At 47.3% G+C, this 19,830-nt stretch overlaps 1 protein-coding gene across 9 annotated transcripts in view; it reads left to right on the top strand.

Annotated features, from left to right (window-relative positions):
• MTSS1 (MTSS I-BAR domain containing 1) overlaps positions 1 to 19,830 on the top strand; it is a 163,464-nt gene that overhangs the window by 132,806 nt on the left and 10,828 nt on the right. For 6 of the 9 annotated variants that reach the window (XM_042973347.1, XM_042973348.1, XM_042973344.1 and 3 more), the window contains exons 7-10: positions 3,429 to 3,440; positions 15,294 to 15,451; positions 17,669 to 17,776; positions 19,054 to 19,151. In XM_042973347.1, coding sequence (XP_042829281.1) covers positions 3,429 to 3,440; positions 15,294 to 15,451; positions 17,669 to 17,776; positions 19,054 to 19,151 — 376 coding nt within the window. The remainder of the gene's footprint in view (positions 1 to 3,428; positions 3,441 to 15,293; positions 15,452 to 17,668; positions 17,777 to 19,053; positions 19,152 to 19,830) is intronic. The other 3 variants (XM_042973346.1, XM_042973353.1, XM_042973350.1) reach the window with 1 other exon arrangement.

Here is a 19,830-nt window from a genome sequence, read left to right as displayed (position 1 = left end):
CTTCCATTGAATCTGGGGTCCCATGGAAGAACAGGTTGGAACCGAATTCCATGTAGTTGACAGCTTAGCAACTTTGAGATAGAAGGGATTTGGAAGGAAGGTCCAGGGGAGATACTTCCAGCTCGGGAAAGGTCTGGGAGTTTGGTGAAGAGGATGAGGGAATCAAAAAGGAGCTGTTCCAGAGCTGTCTTTCCAGAGGCCTTAAGTTCTTGGCTGCAGTGATAATCCTTTTATCTGAATGCTCCATGGAGGCTGAACTAGTCTTCATCTGTCACTCAAAGTCCCTGGCATTGTCCAATTAGCAGAATTTGGACCTACGGGGAAAGCCTGATGGGTTGATTACAGTGCCACACAAAAGGAAGTTTCTGGCAACTAGACTTGCCCAGCACTGGCTCGGGCTGCCTGGAGAGGATAATGAGCTCCCCTTTTAGGCACCCGGTAGAAAGTTTCAGGACACCTAGGGTGCTGGACTGGGTAACATGAAGAGATAGATGCTTCTGGTCCTGGGATTCAGAATAATTGGCATTGGTTGTGGGGCTTCGTGGGGCCCTTGGGCCTGAAGGTAGAGAGTGGAGGCTCTGACCAAGGGTTTCTGAAGCATCCATCCCTCAGCCCCTAGCCATGTACCTGGTGGTGTCAGGCACCATGTCCTTCCAGACAAGGTGGCCATGGTGGTGTAGTTACATCTATGAGCCAAGTCAGATCAGTAGCTTGGAATGTTCCAGATGATTTTCTAGTTACTCCAGAGTACAACCAGAAAGCAGTTTTTATTTCTATCCTTTATAATTTTTTTTTCTACAATATATAAGTGCATTTTATTTGACCTGAGTGCACACATTTGTGTATTTCTGGGGTGAATGGAACCTTCTAGAAGGTACCAGAGTCGTCATTCTGACTGTTTAGAATGGAGCGCTCTCCTGGAAAATGGGTAGCCTGAGAATGGAGCGGGAATGCTACAAGGGCCAGAAGAAATCTGGTTATCTGAGGCTTCGAGTTAATTTTTGGGTCTGGTTACCGGTAGTTTCCCTTTTCTGCCAGGACTCTTATAGAGGCATCTGCATCATCTCCCTCAAGTGGTCCCTTCCTGGACTCTTGGCTTATAAAGTGTTAGTAGTTCCTTCTGAGATTTACACCATATGTTGGGATAGACACGTGCTTTGGATACATTTTTTTTTTTTGTCCTGATAGAACTGAATCTGATAACCAAATAATCACTTACCTTTTAATGTGTTTTCAGGAGATCACCAAGCAGCATTCTGCCGTAACTTTTTAAAAAAAACTGTGATCTTTGATCTAAAAATTCTTCTGACTCTTTTTTTCAAAATTTCAAATTCCTTTGTGCATTTAACTTAAGCATGGTTGTAGCACTGCCTTTGACATAGGCAGACACATATGGGGTGCAATTTTTTTTTTAACATTTATTTATTTTTGAGAGACCGAGAGAGACTGTGAGAGTGAGCGGTGGAGGGGCAGACAGAGAGGGAGACACAGAATCCAAAGCAGCTCCAGGCTCCAAGCTGTCAGCACAGAGCTAGATGCAGGGCTCAAACCCACAAACCACAAGATCATGACCTGAGCCGAAGTTGGATGCTTAAGTGACTGAAACACCCAGGTGGCCCTGGGGTGTAATTTTTGTATGTGACTAATTTACCTTAATTTTTACTCTGCAGATAATCACCTTTTGTCACATGCTTTATTTAACTCTTTTTTTTTTTTTACTGTAATATAGAGTGGTAATTTATAATCTAAAGGTATTTAAATATTACCATCAAAAAACTTTGAATGTTTTTTGGTAGATTTGGCTAGATTTAATTTCAAAACCATTTCATTTTGTTTTAGATGTTTTATTTTTTTAAGATTTTTATTATTTTATTATCTTAGGGAGAGCACAGTGAGCAAGGGAGAGGGGCTGAGACAGAGAGAGAGAGAGAAAGAGAGAGAGAGAATCTTAAGCAGGCTCCAAGCTTAGTGCGGAGCCCAACTCTGGGCTTGATCCCATGACCCTGGGATCGAGACCTGGGCCAAAACCAAGAATTGGACTCAACTAACTGAGCCACCCAGGTGCACCTCAAAACCATTTTAAAACAACTTGGGAGGGGCACCTGGGTGGCTCAGCTGGTTAAGTGCCTAACTCGTGATTTCGGCTCCGGTGATGATCTCATGGTTCGTCAGTTTGAGCCCTGCGACACGCTTCATGCTGACAGCATGGAGCCTGCTTGGGATTCTCTATCTCCCTCTCTCTCTGCCCCTCCCCCTCCCGTCAAGGATAAATAAATAAACATGTGGAAAAAAACCAACTTGACAGATGCTCCAGCTGTGGATGAATGTACCCAGTTTTTGGAAGGCAGGTTCATTGAACACCTACCAGGAGTAAACTCCAGGCAGATGTTGGGGGCTACAGAGACGGTACCTGCCCTCTGGGAAGTTCCAGGCTGGTGTCCGGGGTTGGGACACAGGCAGAGCCAGCCTTATGGACAGCTGATGGGGAGAAGACACAGGCAGCAGGAAGGCAGGGACATGGTGTGGAGCTGGCCTAGTAGCCCACGTTCTGAAAGGCCTCTCATGAGTCCCCATCAAGCCCTGCTGTTTGATGTCAGCTCATGGCCCTTTGGGGTCCTGGGGTCGGCCATACCTTCACGGGCGAAGCGCGTGTGGACTGGGTGTGGGAAACATTTGACGGCATTTGCCTGCTTCTGCCGCTGTACTGCACGAAGTCAGCAACCTTCTCCTTTAACTCCCATGTTACTCTTAATTTAAATGTAAAAATTAATTATGGTAAAGCCTTCTGTTTCAATCTGTAACTACTAAAAGCTTATCAGGGACTTTCTTTGGGAGCGCTGAGACTGGAACATGTTGCTGGATTAACCCTTGAGCCTGACCTTTCTACAGATTCAATCTATCCTTTTCAGCCAGACCCTGCAAAGCAAATACTATAAACCTAACAAACAGACTCACAGAGTTCCAGACTAATACTAACAGTATTTGCTGTTAAGCTAAAATGTTAACTTTTTTTTTTTTCACCCTAGCTTAAGTTTTCTTCCTTGGGTTTCTCTAATTACTTTGCAAGTTATAATAAATTATACTTGAAGGATTTTCTTGATACCTTAATTGGCTTCTTTTGGGAATATAGTCATCTCTCTTCTTAGGAGCCGTCCTGTCCTCTCTAGGGGTGATGCTTACTAAGTAGGAAGATTTCTGTTTAGATGTGAAGGAAAGAATATGAGTGAGTCAGGGAAGGGAACCTGGGCGCACGGCTGTTGGTGGAGGTGGGTTTAATTGCCCTAAAACAAAATTCGGTGGCCAGCCTCGGACTGTTTAACACATGAAAGAAGGGTAAGCCTGCTGCTCGAATACCAGTTTGACTTTATTATTTTCCTTTTTGTGTCAATTGTGATTCCTGCACTTTGTCACCGTGCACCCCCCGCCAGTGGACGCTCTCGGTAAGTGTACCATCCTGACTCTCTGGTGGCTGGTCACGATGTGGTCCTTGCTGTGGGCTTTCCATGGTTGTCCAGACCTATGCTAGTTGCCCAAGTTTTCCTGCCGGCTCAGAGCAATCAGTTGTGCCTACTTAATTTTCCATAACTAAGAAAATCCTGTGTGTGTGTGTGTGTGTGTGTGTGTGTGTGTGTGTGTGTGTGTGTGTATGTGTGTGTAATCATTTTCTTTCTGCGGTGTTTAGCCCTTTCACGGGTTAGCCCAACACCCTGAGGGCCTTTGCATCACCATAATTCAGTATTAGACTTATGGAAAGAAGAAATACAGAGTGATTTGCACAGGAAATAAACGTATTTATACATACATATATACCTGAGATATATATGTATATGTGTATTTATATCACAAACAAAATATGTAGAACTGCACTAAATAACCCCTCATAATAATTCCCAAATCAGATTTGGTTGCATTAAGCTAGCAAAATGTCTTTATACTTTGTCTCCCTGGGACCATATAGTTCTTTTCAAAATGAATAATCCATAAAAAAAAAAAATCGAAAGTATTTCTTATTTCAGCAGAGTTTGTGCAGTGTTTCATTTCAAAGGTATCAGATCTTCAAATTCAATAATCAAAATGATTCTTCTTGCCTAAATGTTGAACCTCATTCTCCGGGTGATCTGCTTTTGGAGTCTTGTGGCTGTCCCTCTGTCTCAGAAAGGTCTGTCCGTGCGGCATCCGTGTGATTTATCCTTGCCTTGAATGTGCTTGAGTGTTCTCTGAGAACATTTTTACTGAACAGCTCCAGAGAGGTTCTTGAACTGGAATCTGTCATCCACGACAAACCCAAACGACATAGGTCTCCTATGACCGGTGGGGCCGAGATGGTCCCCAACTTTATAAATGATGATCTTTTCCAGTCCTCAGTGTTGTGATTATGAAACAGTTTGAACATTTTTTAGTGTACTTTTGGAAGGAAGGTAAGACAGCCCCTTTTGGTTTTTTGCTTACTGTGATAAGATTTATATAACATAAGATTCACCGTCTTAAAGGCTTGTGGTCCATTCACAACGGTGTGCAACTATCACTACTAATTCCAGAACATTTGTGCCACCCCGAAAAGATACCCCCTGCCTTTTGAGCAGCTGCTCCCCATTCCCCCTGCCCTCAGCCCAGGACACCTACCTGTCTGCTTTCTGACTCTATGGATTTACCTCTTTTGGACATTTCATATAAAGGCATCTGTACCATGTGTCCTTTCGATGACACAGAGTTTTACTAGAACTTTTTGTAAGAGTCTGGGGTGAGTCAGTCTGTGGCGTAAACTGCATGGTTTATTCATTTTGAATGATGGGCAGCAGGGTTGGGGATGAGGAGAGAAATCGCACAGCCCTTTGGCTCTGTCACTTACATGCGGCTCATCTCAGGAAAAATCACGGCTCCCTCTGTTTCTTACTCAAGCAAGGTTCACAAGGCTAAGCCACAGTGATATGTAATCATAGCAGTAAACTCAGGCGTAAAAGACAGAATTAAGCAATATGTCTTGAAGCCCTCATAAATTTTTTTTTACAAGTTTTAAATCATTTTTGAACCTGAACGTCTATATTTTAACATAGGTTCTCAGTAATGAAAGTGTCCTGGTTTGACAAGAGAAAAAAAAAATATTTATACAAAACCCTCCTTTGATCCAGTTAGAAGTATTTACCTTGAACCCCAGGTTTCTGCATAAGCGTGGTTCCTGAGGGAAGGAATTTACAACTCCAAAAGTATTCCACCAGGCGTATACCGGCCCCTCAAGGAATTGAGACTCTAGTGGGAGTAAACCACCCTGTTTAATCTGGTATGCTCAGTGCCGTGATGAGTGTGAACAAAGGGTCTAGCGATGGGCAAAGAAGAAGAAACCCAGCGAAGCTTGGAGTGGAAGGTGATGGGAAGATGGAAAGGGGTCAGCCGGTGGAGAATAGGGTGGGGGACGTTCAAGGTGGAGGGGCAAAGCATATGCCAACACATGGTCGTCACCATTTAGACGCAAGCACCAGAACCATGGGAAAAGGTGACCATGTTGCAAAGGGGCACCCTGAGGGCAACTGTGTGCACTACCCTGAGTCAGCTTTTCAGGAGTACCCATAGGGGAACCACAGGGATCCCGCCTGCTCAGCCTCAGCTGCCTGGCCACCCTGACCTGCCTCTAGATGGTTCTATCACTGGGCCTTATTTCTGCTCACACCCCGAACTGGACTAAACTTCTCCGCCATCAGCGTCTGTTTCACCAGGAGCAGTGGTTTTGATGTCCTGTGGCCACATCAAGTGCATGCGCACATTCCCATGTGTGTTTCTTCTGTACCTACAGAACCAGCAGAAACCGCTCTAAGAACACCCCCTGAGACTGTAGTCAGTGTGGGTCATTCTCCCCGTCTCCGTGGTAAAAAGTTGGATGTGTCTGGGTCTCCTCCAGGCACCCCTGCCTTTGGTTCTGGGAAGAGGAATAATTCTATAAGTCCTCTTCCCCGGAGGGAATTCCCACCTAAAAATCTAAAGTCTGAGCTGTTAGCGAATCACCTGGCTTTGTTGCCCCACACGGGCAGAAGACCTCTTTCCTCTGTTCTGCTGCTGGGTAGGAGGGATAAACGGCCGCTCAGAAGCCGGTGTGGCTGGCATGAGGGGACCTGCATGGCTGTCAACCACGAGCGTCATGGATGGGGCCTCTGAAAGTCATCAGGAATCGCCATCCCCTTTAGGAGCTCCTGGGCCACTGGAATCCATATGGAGCTGAGAGCCCACCCTGGTTGCTTCTTGCTGTCCAGGTCCTAAGACCTGGTCCTGGAAGGGGGGTGGCAGAGCCTAGAAAACTCTGGATACCCCCTGTGGTCACCACCTCACTAACACGAGTCGACTGTCTGCAGAGCAACAACCAGTCTAACATCCTTCCTAAATCCCACCCCTCCTAAATACTGCCCTCGGTGGTGTGGGGCTGGCGAGTGGTCCAGACTGCTTCCCCGACCTGTGCTCACACCTGTGCAAATGGTAGAAGTGGACCTTGGGCCTGAACAGATGATTGTTCCCTGCAGAAACTAAAGCTGGAAAAGTTCCTTCTGAAGTCAGGGGTCGGGTGTTGGCCTCGGCCTCCAGAGGTGGCTTGACCACATGCAGCCTCGAGATCTGTCTGGGTATTTGCACCCAACTGTAACTCGGTCGGGAAGGTTGAGTCACGGCTTCTTTCCATGCTTGGGGAAGGCATTATAGGAGCACACACATTTAATTATGCAGCAGATAATTGAATGGGTACAAGCCCTACTTAATGGGGAAACCTGTGTGAAATGGACAGGGAAGGGCTTTGTAATAATGAGTCAGCACAAGGGAGCCATGGCCTGACGAACGTTCTGGCTCTGGGAAGCCCCAGGTAGAGCAGCGGGCAGAGCGGGAGAGAAAGGGGCAGCCTTGGCGAAAGCAGGAGTGATGGAATTTTCCTTTTTACACCTTGTGTGGCATTCGGAAGCTGTCCCTGCCTAGAATCACTTGAGACCTTGGAATTGAACCCTGGAAAACTCCTTCAAAGGGCTATTGCATTTGGAGAAGAAAGCAGGTGGTCCTCAGAGGCCGGGAGGTTCGTTGGCCATATTTCACAACTGAGAATGTAAGTAAAGACAGGCCACGCAGACACCACCAGAGGCCCAGAGCTGCGAACCCCCTTCCTGTGCAGAGCTGGTCTCCGAGGAAAGCCTCACCCCGACGCAGCCCACCAGGTGCCTTGCCCGTGACTCTGGTCAGCTGATGGCTGACCTCAGGAGGCTGAAATTCTGAACTGTCTCTTGCACGGTGAGACCGTCATCTCGGTGTGGAGCACCTGGCTTCCCAGTGGCTACATTCAGAAGCCGAGGGAGAGGTATTTACAGTGGCGTGGAGAGGTTACAACAGAATCCCAGCAAAAAGGCCAAGAATTTAAAGAACAGCTTGCTTGGAGAAACGGATTCCTTGTACAATCTGGTTTTCATCTATGTAGCGAACATTCAGTGGCTGGTGCGGTGAGTGGGGGGTGGATGGTAGGTGTGCCCCTCTAGAGCTGCAAGCCGTCCTTGGTTTTCACGGGGCTAATTGGTTCACATCTGGTGTGCTATCTCTCGTTCATATCCGTTCTCTGGGAAGGCTCCGGATGAGCCCTGGGAAGCCAGCCCGTTGAGGAGAGGGGTGTGAGTGCCTCCTCCACTTGCCCTGTGGGCAGCTAAGGAAGCAGAGGAAGCCTCTGCCCTCAAGCTGTCCCCGGGACGGCAAAGGCATTTATGTTCTCACATCAGTTTTCTGACATGTACAGTTAAACCCAGTTCTGACACTAACTACTCAGAGTTGGCATAGGTCCCAGAGGCTGAGGGGCTCAGTGCCACAAGACTGCCCCCACTTTAGCCACTTGCCACGAGTGGGGTTCCCCAGGCTCCCCACACTTCCGCCTGGCTAACCTCACAGTCGGGATTTCCTCTGGACTCCCCTCAGGTTTGATGATTCATGAACACGACTCCCAGAACTCAGGGAAGCTCTGTACTTGGGATTGCTGGCTTATTATAAAGGATACATAGGAGCACCCAGGTGAAGGGATACATAGGGTGGTGGTGGGGTCAGGGAGGGTGCAGAGCTGCTCTGTCCTCTCTGGGCATACCACCCTCCCAACACTTCGGTATATTCCCCAGCCCAGGAAGCCTCCAGAAACTGGCTATTCAAGTTTTTACCAAGCTTTGTTATGTAGTCACGATTGATTAATCATTGGTGATGTAACCCCACCCTCTTTCCCCTCCCTGGAGGTCAGGGGTTGGGGCTGAAAGTTCAAGCCTCTAATCCTGTGGTTGGTTTTCCTTGTAAGTGTCTCCCATCCTGAACTTATCTAACCCCCTACCCCCAGGTCATCAGGATGACAAAGACACTCCTGTCATTCTGGAAATTCCAAGGGTTTGGGGAAGTTCTGTGCCAGGAACTGGGGCAAAGACCAAACATATACATATTTTCTGTCCTAACACAACACTCTGGCGTCCTACCGACAACCGTGACCTGGCAACACAAACAGTACAGTTCATTATGAAGAAAACGCTGGGGCTGGATTCTCCTTGGGGGAGGTGAAGGCTTCCAGGAGGAGGCAAATACTCAAGCAGACTCCTAAAGGTTGAATCGAATTCTTGTAGAGACAGGGGTGGGTGGGACAAGAGATGAGTGTACTTTCCGGGAAGAGGCACACAGAAAAATCAGTGGGGCTGGAAGCAGAAGGCTGGTTTCGTTGACATTTCATCCATTTAATATTGATTGGTGCCTGGTAGGTGTCCGTCAGGGGCTCGATGCCAGGCTCCGGTTCTCCCCATGCCCAGGGAAGATGGAGGAGTGCGCTATACCTTTAAGACCTTACCTTGGATAGGCATGGCTCTTGCATTTTCCCTCAGGTGTAGAACTAGCCACAGGTGAGCAGGGAGGTGAGCAGGGCCATTTTTTTACCGTATTAAAGACTTAAGACTTTCAGGACTCTGAAGCCCTTGAAGGCTCCTTGGCTTCTAGAAGGTTCTGTGAAGGTTCTGTGCATTTGGATTAGTGACGTAGCTGGATACCCGTTAACAAGTGGCTGTTGTGATCCACACGGGAGATGACAGTGACCAGGGCTCAGGGAAGTGGCCACAGGGATGGAGAAAGAGCATTTTAGGGGAAATGTGAGAGAGAAGAGTTGAAGAAGATGCAGGTTTCAGGCAACCAGGTTGACGAATGGGAGAGTGTTTCTTTGACCACAGAGGAGGAATCATGTCAAAGATAGGAGGGTTCTGAGACGCCATGGGTGGTGAGCCACGCGTTGGCATGGGCTGTTTCCTAGTTTCCTCTAAGCTGTCTTTGCTTTGATTAAGCAGCTTGATGGTCCAGGGACCAGCGAATCCTGGTGACAAAACCCCCACCTTTTAGTGAAAGGATTATGGGATCCTTTGCATTTCTGTGCATCAAAGAAGACATTGAACTGAAAGCTCATTAAAAAAAAAAACCAACCTGTGTGCCCAGCAAACTGCCCCCGGCTGAGGTGCCCAGCGTGGGGAGGATGGCTTCAGAGACACTGATAGCACCTGACACGTACAGAGCGATCGCCGCGTACTGGGCGTTGTGCTACACGCTTCACGCGAATGAACTCATTTGGTCTGAAAACAACCCTGTGAGCAGGGTACTATTATGTATATCTCACAGACGAGTGGACAGTGAGGCACACAGCACGTTGAAAGAATAACAGAAACTGAGTTGGTTTGAGAATTTTTTTAAGTCAGAACGCCTCCCATCTTGTCTGATCGAATCCATCTTTCTTTTGACTTCTGCTTGTTTTCACTTTGGGGAATCAATCCAAAACTGCTACAGGCTATCAGGGTAGAAGATTTGTCCAGGGATCACAAGGACAGCCGCCTTTCGATGGGGAAGGGGAGTTCTTATTCCATTTCTCATCTCCAGCCTCTTCTTACGCGTCCGTTTCTGTATTTGTAGCCCACATTTCATTGACTCTAGGATGCCGTGAGATACACACCATTTTTTTCTGGACCGCGATAAAAGAGGGGAAAAGATGGTGCTGACTGAACTCTGGCACACCATTGATTGCAGGACGCACCCTGATTTGTGAGCTATAAAAATGAGAAAAAATGGGTGCCTCCAAATGAAGTACTGTGTGTGTGTGTGTGTGTGTGTGTGTGTGTGTGTGTGTGTGTGTGTGTGGCAGATGGAAGGCATTTTGTTAGATCCTGATTGTTTCCCTGTACTTGTGTCTCAGGAAAAACAGATGACCTTGGATATTTTCCTGATAGCGGTCTTGACCCAGTGTATTGGTTCTTCCCCGTGGGAAAGCCCTTTGCCTGAGAATGTGTCCGGCGTGGTCCAGCCCCAGGGCTCAGGCGTGGGCTGCAGGGTGTGATGAGAAGGCTGGGAGGTTCCAGATAATGCGATTCACAGTGGACTGGGTTTTTGCTTTGGGCTGTTGGGGACATTGAACATTTAGCTCCTGGCGACTTGTTCCCAGGATTTATATTTGCCGTGAGCATGAAGTACAGAGAGCGCCGCCCCTGAACAGGAAAGACCTCCGGGTGGAGGGTGGCCGGGCCTATTCCTGGCTCAGGGGCTCCATGCAAGCCACGTAGCTTCCCTTGGTCTCGGTTTTCCCTTCTCTGAATAGGGGGTGTTAATTCCTGCCTTAAACATTTACATAAAGATTAAGGAAAACAGAATATAAATGTTTGCAAGATATGGCATCTTCATATCATTCCAGACCACTTTGTAATCTCTCCCTACTTAATTAAAATGAAAAATGAAATCCTTTCTCCTTTTAGGGATGCTGCTTTGGCCCCTGGCACTGTGCCCATTAATGGTGCTTTGTCCCCGCAGCATTTTCTGTAAAGAAAATAATCTTCTGAATTCTGGGGGAGTAAAAGCCTCCTGGGTGTTGTTCGTTGGAATTCTGTGGCGTGAATACAACCAAGACCTGGAAACTGGCAGTGGGAAGACCGTTCTCAAGACCGAGGTGACTTAGGTTTAGAGAAAAGGTCACAAGCAACTCTTCATTCGGGAATTTTGTCTGGAAAGTCCCCTGAAGGCACTCCTCTCCTTTATTGTGGCTGCCTGGCAGTCCTGGGTCCCGGGATTTGTGTTTCATAATGTTAGGCCATTTAAGGGCAGGATGGTCGAGCCCATTCAGCAAACTCGGGCCAAGCTACCCTACCAGTGCCTCGTTCATTCGCACGTGTTGAGAGCCTGTGTGCTCGGTAAGAAGGTACAGCGCGGAGCAGAAACGTTCGTGGGGTTCCCGATCAGTAGGGCAGACTGACCTCAGGCAAAGAACTCAAGAAATAAAGATGGAATTTGTACTGGGAGGAATGTCCTGTGGGATCCATGGAAGGCACTTCTGAGATCAAGGAAGGAAACCCCAATCTAATGAGAGAGTTCCAGAAGAGATTTCCTGAAGGACAGAGAGTTGCCAGATGAACAGGCCCTAGGTGGCTGTGGAGGGGGAGGAGAGCGTGTATGAGGATTGGATGCAGCCAGACCCTGGACTCTGGAGAAGGGTCGGTGGGGTGCAGGGAGGAGAGAGAGTGGCCTGAGAAGAATCTCAGAGGCTGCCGGTGGGTGGGCTGACCCATGCATGCCTTGCAGGGCAGGCGATGTTGATGACATTGGACTTTTCCTGAAAGCGCTGGGCGGTGTTGAGAAGTGGTACTTTGCCTTTTGCAAGAGTCTGGCACTGCTCTGGGCCAGCATGTTAGGTGACAAATTGGGGGACATTGCAGCTATCCGGACGAGAGATCGAGGTGACCCAGTGAGGGTGGCCATTGCAGAGGTGGAACGAGAGGCTGGGGTCAAGTCCAGAGGGAACTCGAGCGGCCAGCTGTGCTGGGGGAGCCAAATGGATGAGCTCTTGTGCACTGAATCAGTACTCCTACAACTCTGGATTGAATCTTGAAGCTAGTGCATCCAATTGGGACATGGAATAATTTCTCCTGCAGTTTTTTTCTTTATAAATATAATTATATGTTATATTGGTGAATTTAAGAAATAAACATTGTGTTTTTAGGTTATGATATATCCTGAATGGAAATGTACTCACTGTGCCTATAATTATAGCAGTCTTTACAGATTATACTTATTTTAGAATACTACAATTTGCAAGTCCTTTAATTACAATATAATACATATTTAAGATAACTTTGCTATAATTATAGAATAATTTAAATTTATATTTACCAGATTAGATGACACTTGGTTCCCGTCACTTTTCATTCCTATGTGGGTATGTTTTCTAAAGTCAGTGTGATTAATTACAGATAGAAACGTGCCTTATACTTTGTGAAAGGAAGGGAAGATACACGTTTTCCTAATTTCTTATAATTAGAGGCTGATATGAAAAGACATTGCTGCCATAATCGAAGCACATCCAAGTGGGTTTGGTCAAGCGTTGTGGGTTTTAATCTATCTTCCTGACGCCCCTCCACCCTCCCCAGGAATTGAGAACATTCTGATGGCTGGGGCCCCTCATGTTCTGTTAGAACATCATAGAGGAGATGGAGAGACATGAGGAGGCCCTAGACCAGCCTGAAATCACTCCACCTCCCCCGGCAGGGCTGGGGACGGACCAGGCAGTTTTGCAGGTTGCAGAACAAAAGAGAGCGTTTTCAGCCTCCTGGAGCTTCTCTACCAGAGGCTTGTGTCAGGTGTACCTTAGGTGTATGTGGATTCAGTTGCACAAACCAATAATTTTTAAATGCTTATTTATTTGTTTATTTTGAGAGAGAGAGAGTGAAAGTATGTGTGCACACGCCAGCAGAGGAGGGGCAGAGGGACAGAGAGAGAGAATCCCAAACAGCCTCTATGCTGTCGGCACAGAGCCCGACATAGGACTCGATCTCATAAACTGTGAGATCATGAGCCTGAGCTGAAATCAAGAGTTGGATGCTTAACCAACTGAGCCACCTAGGCGCCCCAAACCAGCAATTTAATAGAAAGCCCCCGGTTCTCATAGGGCTGCTGATGCCCCAGCTTTCCCTCCTAGAGCTTGAGTCGCAGACGGTGGGTGTCCTCAGTGGGGTGCACTTGTCCCCTCCCTAGATGGTCCCTGGCTCTCACAGGTTTCCCATCCGCTGCAGACTCGAGAAACCCATGGTCTGAGGCCAGGTTCATGTAGGGGGGCTGGGGGGCGGTGGCGCCCTGCATCCTTGGGGAGGCAGCTGGGAAACCTGCAGGAGATGCTATAATTATCCTGAGGGTAGACATTGACTAAATGGAGGAATGGGTGAAGGGTCACCTTGGACAGATGCAAACTCTCCCATAATGGAATCACTGGATAAAATCCCTGCACGGAATTCAGTGCTGCCTGCTGTAGCCGTCCGGAACTTGTACTGGCTTGACTCGCGAGGGTCCTGCATGCAGCATGTACTTCGCCAGCCATCCAAGGCGTTTTCAGGGGTGACCTTTGACTAGGCAGGACTTTTCTTTTTGTGTGCCAACTTACAGCTCAGTCCCTGCCCAGAAAGTGATGTTTCCCTCATTAAATCCAAAGACCTTTTCTGGTGGGATGTTCTTGAAGCCTGGGTCAACCTCTTGCTCCATATTAAGCTTTCTCATCTGCTTATGAGAGAAAATATGGAACATGTTCCTACTTTCAAGGCAATTTCCCCTGACCCTTTCCTTTTTCAAACCAAATAACACATTGCATTTAATGTTCTCTACATCATTTAAAATTTTTTTAAGTTGATTTATTTATTTGGAGAGAGAGAGCGTGTGTGCATGCCTGAGTGAGAGAGGGACAGAGTGAGAAGGAGAGAGAAATTCTAAGCAGGTTCTGCACTGTCAGCTCAGAGCCCCACTTGGGGCTTAAATTCACGGGCCGTGAGATCATGACCCAAGCCGAGATCAAGAGCAGGACACATCATTTTAGAGAGGGCTAAACGGTGACTGCTCAGGCCCCTTGCTGATTCCTTCATGTGGCTCGAGGCAGTGGGACAGAGGAGAACGAGTCCAGCCCTAGAGGGGTCAGGCTGTGTGGGCTCTGCCCTGGATTCCCACCTTTCCCTGAACAGTGCTGGGCAAGTCTCTCTCAGGCTCTGCTGAAGTGGAAACAGGTTGGATAGCCCCAAAGGCCCCTTCCATGTCTAGCATTCTGTGTTGAAAATGATCAGACATTTATTGAGTACTTGCTGTATACACACATGACATTGTACCAGGGGCTGGGCTGGGAGAGTTCCAAGTCCCTGCTCTGAAGGAGTTTAGAAAACATTCCCTGGTTCAGGTGATAGGTGAAGCCCCTGCATAGGGAGACCAGTATGGAAGCCCGTGAGCTGGGCTCTCGGCTGGTCACCCCCTTATCCCCATCTACAAATCAGATTTGCAGTAGCCTCTCCTTCTGTCGTGGTGCCAGTGTTTCTCTTCTAGCACAGCGAACCTTTTCTCTAAAGAATCCAGTTGTAAATATTCTTGGCCCAGGGGCCATACAGTATGTGGTATAACAATTCCATTCTTCAGTTATGGCAAGAACAAGTAGAGACAGTATATGAACAAGTGGGCATCTCTGCGTTCTAATTAAACTTTATTTATGGACATGGTTTGCTAACTATTTTATAAAGTTTTAGTTTGAAAGGTTAACGCTCTGTCTTAAACCCTAGAAGGGGTTGTGTCATCGTAACTGGGGTCTGGATGTGGCCAGACGATTACCACACGTGGGTCAGGCTCAGCACTGACCCTCCCTTTAGACTTGCACCAGCAGAGACCTGACTGTAGGTCAGTTTGTTACTGGGCTTGTTTTATAAGAACATTCAGGACTCCACCAGGGAGTTAAGCTGACTGCCAGGGAGTCTCAGGCGCCCCCCCACCCCCACGCCATGGCTAGGACAGTTGATACTTTCCATCTTTGTCTTCAGAGACAGAAACTTCTGTCCAAACAGAGGCTGTTTGATTGAGGTTGACCCCACAAAGCCACTTTTTGCCCATTTCGGGAAACCTCCACAGGCCCTCACCTTGTTCATCCCTTGGCCTCTTCAGAATGTTCTACAAAGAAAGAATACTGTCTGGCTGCCACATCCTGGGGTTTTGTTGGCAGAAGTCTCCATAGGGGGTTACGTAAGGCAAGAAGGCAAGTCAGGAGGAGTCACCCCAGGAAATCTTCCTTGTCACGAGGATAAACGTGCCCTTTGGGCACTGGAAACTGGAAATGGCTGGTACTAGACAAACAGCTACCTTCAGTCCTGAGTATAACTGAGTAATTGTTTTAAGTCCTGGCAACTTGTGGTTTCCACTCCAGCAAGGACTCGAGGGAGGAAGGGCATTTGTTCCAGAAGCTGGTGTTTCAGCAAGCCATGCTTGGGCCTTTGTTTTGTTTACAGGGAGAGGTGACATCCAGCCTCAGTTGGACAGCGCTCTCCAAGATGTCAACGACAAGTATCTCTTGTTGGAAGAGACCGAAAAGCAGGCAGTCCGGAAAGCACTGATCGAAGAACGCGGCCGATTCTGTACCTTCATCTCTATGCTGCGGCCCGTGATTGTAAGTCAGTGGAAGGCTCTGGAAGGCTTACACTGCTGGTGTGGAGGAGACTTTCCTTTATTTATCCAACCATCACTGAGTCATCAGGAATCTGCTGTGTATCAGGGATCACGATGGTGGAATCACTTCTGTAGAGCAGTGATTCTCCATGAGTTGCCGATGGCCACATGGCCACTCCTGGTGCACAGTTCTTAGCCCGAGTTGTTGACTTACTCTTTTTCCCCCCAAGTCTAGAAGGCCTTGCAGAGTGGTTCTTAAAGTGCGATCGCCTGGCCAGCAGTGTCACCTGGGAATTGGTTACAAATGCGGCTTCTCGAGCCCAACCCAGACCTTACTGAATCCAAATCCTACCAAATCCAAGCCTCTAGGGGTGGGGACCCAGGCATCTGTGTGGTTTTTTAAAATTATTTTTAGTTTATTTATTTATTTTGAGAGAGAATGAGAAAGCAAGCAGGGGAGGGGCAGAGAGAGGGAGAGAGAAAATCCCAAACAGGCCCCACGTCCAGTGCAGAACCCGATGTGGGGCTTGAACTCCTGAACCTTGAGACCGTGACATGAGCTGAAATCAAGAGTTGGACACTTAAGTGATCCCCAGTCATCTGTGTTTTAAACAAGCCTTTCAGGTGATTTTGAGACCCAGTGGCTAGGTTCAACACCAGTGAGTGACCATAAGGTTAATATGGGAGGAGCCTCAAATCAATTCTTATTTATTTATTTATTTGTTTGTTTGTTTGTTTGTTTGTTTGTTTTTGAGAGAAAGAGCAAACACATGAGCAGGGAAAGGGGCAGATAGAGAATCTTATTTTGTTTTTGTTTTTTTTTTTTGAGAGAGAGCACATGAGTTGGCGAGGGATGGGGAAGGGAAGAAGAGAGAATCTCAAGCAGGCTCCATGCCCACACCACAGAGCCCAATGCAGGGTTCGATCCCATGATCATGATCCTGGAATCATGACCTGGGCCAAAATCAAAGAGTCAGACGCTTAACCACCTGAGCCACCCAGATGTCCTAGATTTTTTTTTTAAGTTTATTTATTTATTTTGAGAGAGACACAGAGACAGAGAGGAAGGGGCAGAGAGAAGGAGTGAGAGAATCCCAAGTAGACTCCAAACCACCAGCGCAGAGCCCTATGTGGGGCTTAAACCCACAAACCGTGAGATCATGACCTGAGCCAAAGCCAGACACTTAACCTACTGAGCCACCCAGGTGCCCCCTGCAAGACTTATTTTTTTTTTTAACATTTATTTATTTATGAGACAGAGACAGAGCATGAACGGGAGAGGGTCAGAGAGAGAGGGAGACACAGAATCCGAAACAGGCTCCAGGCTCTAGGCTCTGAGCTGTCAGCACAGAGCCCAATGCGGGGCTCGAACTCACAGACCACGAGATCATGACCTGAGCCGAAGTCGGACGCTTAACCGACTGAACCACCCAGGCTCCCCAAGACTTATTTTTTTAAGTAAATCATTTGCATTGCCATAATTGAGGACTTTTGCTGTAGGCATTCTTGAAGCTGATACAACGACCCCAGCTCACTTCCCTCAGCCCTAGCAAAATGCCCAAGTAGGAGTCGTTCCTCTGAGCACAGAACTTTTCCATGGCTCATTCTTGCCGAGGCCTGCAGTCCCAGCTTGGTACTTGGGTAAAGTGAATGACTTTCTTCCACAGTCTCCTGCCCCTATCTCACTTGCTGTGACTTTCTATTAAGTAGGTGGGGAAAAAATAAGAAAGAAGGGGGAGGGGATAGTTAACTTTATTGCACACACATGTGCTGTCACCTAGAGCTGTTATCAGATCTGGACCAAAATTGTTCCAAATCGTGTCAACCGTCGAAGCTGAGTGAGCTCAGAGGGCCTCGGCCCATGGAGGGGGCTATGCTGCAGGACTCCATGAGAAGATACAGGCGGACCATCCGGGAAGATGTGGCAGCTCCGCGCCCCCCCCCCCCCCCAGGCACCATGAGGAAGGCCACGTGTTTTCTTTGACTTGCTCACCACTGTCTGGGCGGGACAGGTCACTCCATAATTGTGGCAGATTCCTTTTTCCCTTTCTGTTTCCCAAAAGAAAGGGCTGGTAGTGCCTTTAACCAAGATGTACCAGTCTCGAGGTGACTTTTCTGGAAAGTTGAAAGGGTTAGACAGTAACCCTAATAAAAACAGTTGAGCCAAGACCATGAATGAATCACTCATGATGACACGTTGTGGATGACTTTCCTTCAGGAAGAAGAAATCTCCATGCTAGGGGAAATAACTCACCTTCAGACCATCTCAGAAGATCTGAAAAGCCTGACCATGGACCCTCACAAATTGCCCTCCTCAAGTGAACAGGTAGGAGCTGTGGGCTAAGCACTCGGGAGGGCAAACCAAAGACATAAAGGTTCAAGGTCTCGAGAGTTCCCGGAGGCATCGCATTTAAAGTCCTATCTGTGTTTCGCTATATTGTGAAATACAGTAACCATCGTTGCTAGCCATTATAGAGCACTTGCTGTGTGCCATGTATGTTCGAAGCGCCTTACGTAGACTTCCTCAGCTAATCTTCAGTATTATTCCCATTTTACAGAGCAGGACACTGAGGCACTGAGAGATAAAGTCCTTTAACCAGGTTCATCTAGCTAATTAGTGGTAGAAGTGGGATCTGAACCCAGCAGTCGAGAGCCCATGCATGGCCTTAACCACTGTGTTCACCTGTCCTCTAGAAATAAACTCTCACAGGAACATGATAGTGATGTGTTTTGGTCATCCTTGTGAACCATTCTCACTGAATTTCTCCCATTCTGATGGATTAAAACAGGGTCTCTTTTACAGAAAAGATGACATCTTTCGTGCTTATTCATTTGGTTCATATGACATTAACATATCAAGTGGGAAGGACCGTATTTGGGGGGACAGCTGATGAATCACATGCTGGCTTTTGCCCTTTGTGGAAAATTCTCATTGCCTCCCTGGAGAACCAACTCAGAGGACAAATACAAGAGTTTACGTTTTCCATTCTATGAAATTGCTTTTGTCAAATCACAGCAGGCACGCGTTTGCTCCATGAATAGACATTTATTGAGAATCTACTACGTGAATGAAAGGTAGACCTCACATTCAAATAGCTATTTGTCAAGCAGGGGAGCCAGATGTAGAAGTAACTGCGAGCCAATTGGCTTGCTCTTGATTCTGTCAGGTTTTGAAATCTCAGAGCCAGAAGTGACCCACTGAATATCAGGCGGCTAACGTGCAAGACCGACAAATCCTAACACCATGTTTGAATTTGTGGTGCCGTAAGACAAGAATCCTACAAATTCTGGCCTTGAGTATACCTGACTCCTGTAAATCATTAATCTGTAGCTGTAAATCTCTCCCTCTCCCTCTAGACTGACATTTCATGGTCCCCTCCCCCCTTCCAATTTTTTATATTTTTGCTTGTCTCAGAAAAAAGGATTATGACATTGATGGATTGGTACTGTTGTTCTTTAACCGAAGAAAAGACGTTAACAACATTTTGTACGTTAACCCCACCCCTTGATGATGACAGCATTTTGATGATACAGGTTAAAGATTTGATGGATGATGTTTCCCTTCTCAGCACCTCACCTACCCACTTGGCTCTGTCCCCTTAGGTGATTCTGGACTTGAAAGGTTCTGATTATAGTTGGTCGTACCAGACGCCACCCTCTTCTCCCAGCACCACCATGTCCCGCAAGTCTAGTGTCTGCAGGTAAGTAAAGCTGGGCTCTGCCCCTACTCACCTGCAGCGAGAATCCTCCGGACATGTCTGCCATCTGCAAAATTGTTCCCTAGCGGTTTTCTGTTAGAAGACCATTCTTGGCCTGCTGACTGCAAAGCGTATTCTCTTTTTGAAGGATGGCAACTTCATCACGCATCACTAACCCTTCTTGATGTACGCAACCTACTGACCTTTCTCTTTGACTTTTCAAAGCCAAGTAGATTTCCACTTCTTGCGAATTTAGCAGTGAGAGGAAAGAGCAGGGTGGATCTGCCTGGTCTGTGTCTGGTTATGTCCCCAAACACACACACACACACGTGTGTGTGTGTGTGTGTGTGTGTGTGTGGTGTCATATTTAACCTTGGGTAGTAAACACAGAGCAGTAATTTCAGACTTAAGATGCTACATCATGAAAATGTTGGTTGGTTCCTTGTCATCACTTATGGGCTGTGTGTGTGTGTGTGTGTGTGTGTGTGTGTGTGTGTGTGTTTGACAAATCTGTTGGGTTTTCATTTTGCTAACAAAGAGAACTATCTCACTAATACAAAACAAAGCTGCACGAGTTCTCTCTTCTTTCTTCTAGTTTTAGCTTCAGTCAAAAATCATGCGGCACTGACAACATCGGCCTTGAGCTTGCTGGAGTGCAGCTGCTGTGGGCTTTACTGCCAGT

Source organism: Panthera tigris, chromosome F2 (genome assembly GCF_018350195.1).
Source record: "Panthera tigris isolate Pti1 chromosome F2, P.tigris_Pti1_mat1.1, whole genome shotgun sequence".
NCBI lineage: Eukaryota > Metazoa > Chordata > Mammalia > Carnivora > Felidae > Panthera > Panthera tigris.
Note: the sequence above shows the minus strand (reverse complement) of the source record. Positions and strands in the feature narration are given on the sequence as shown.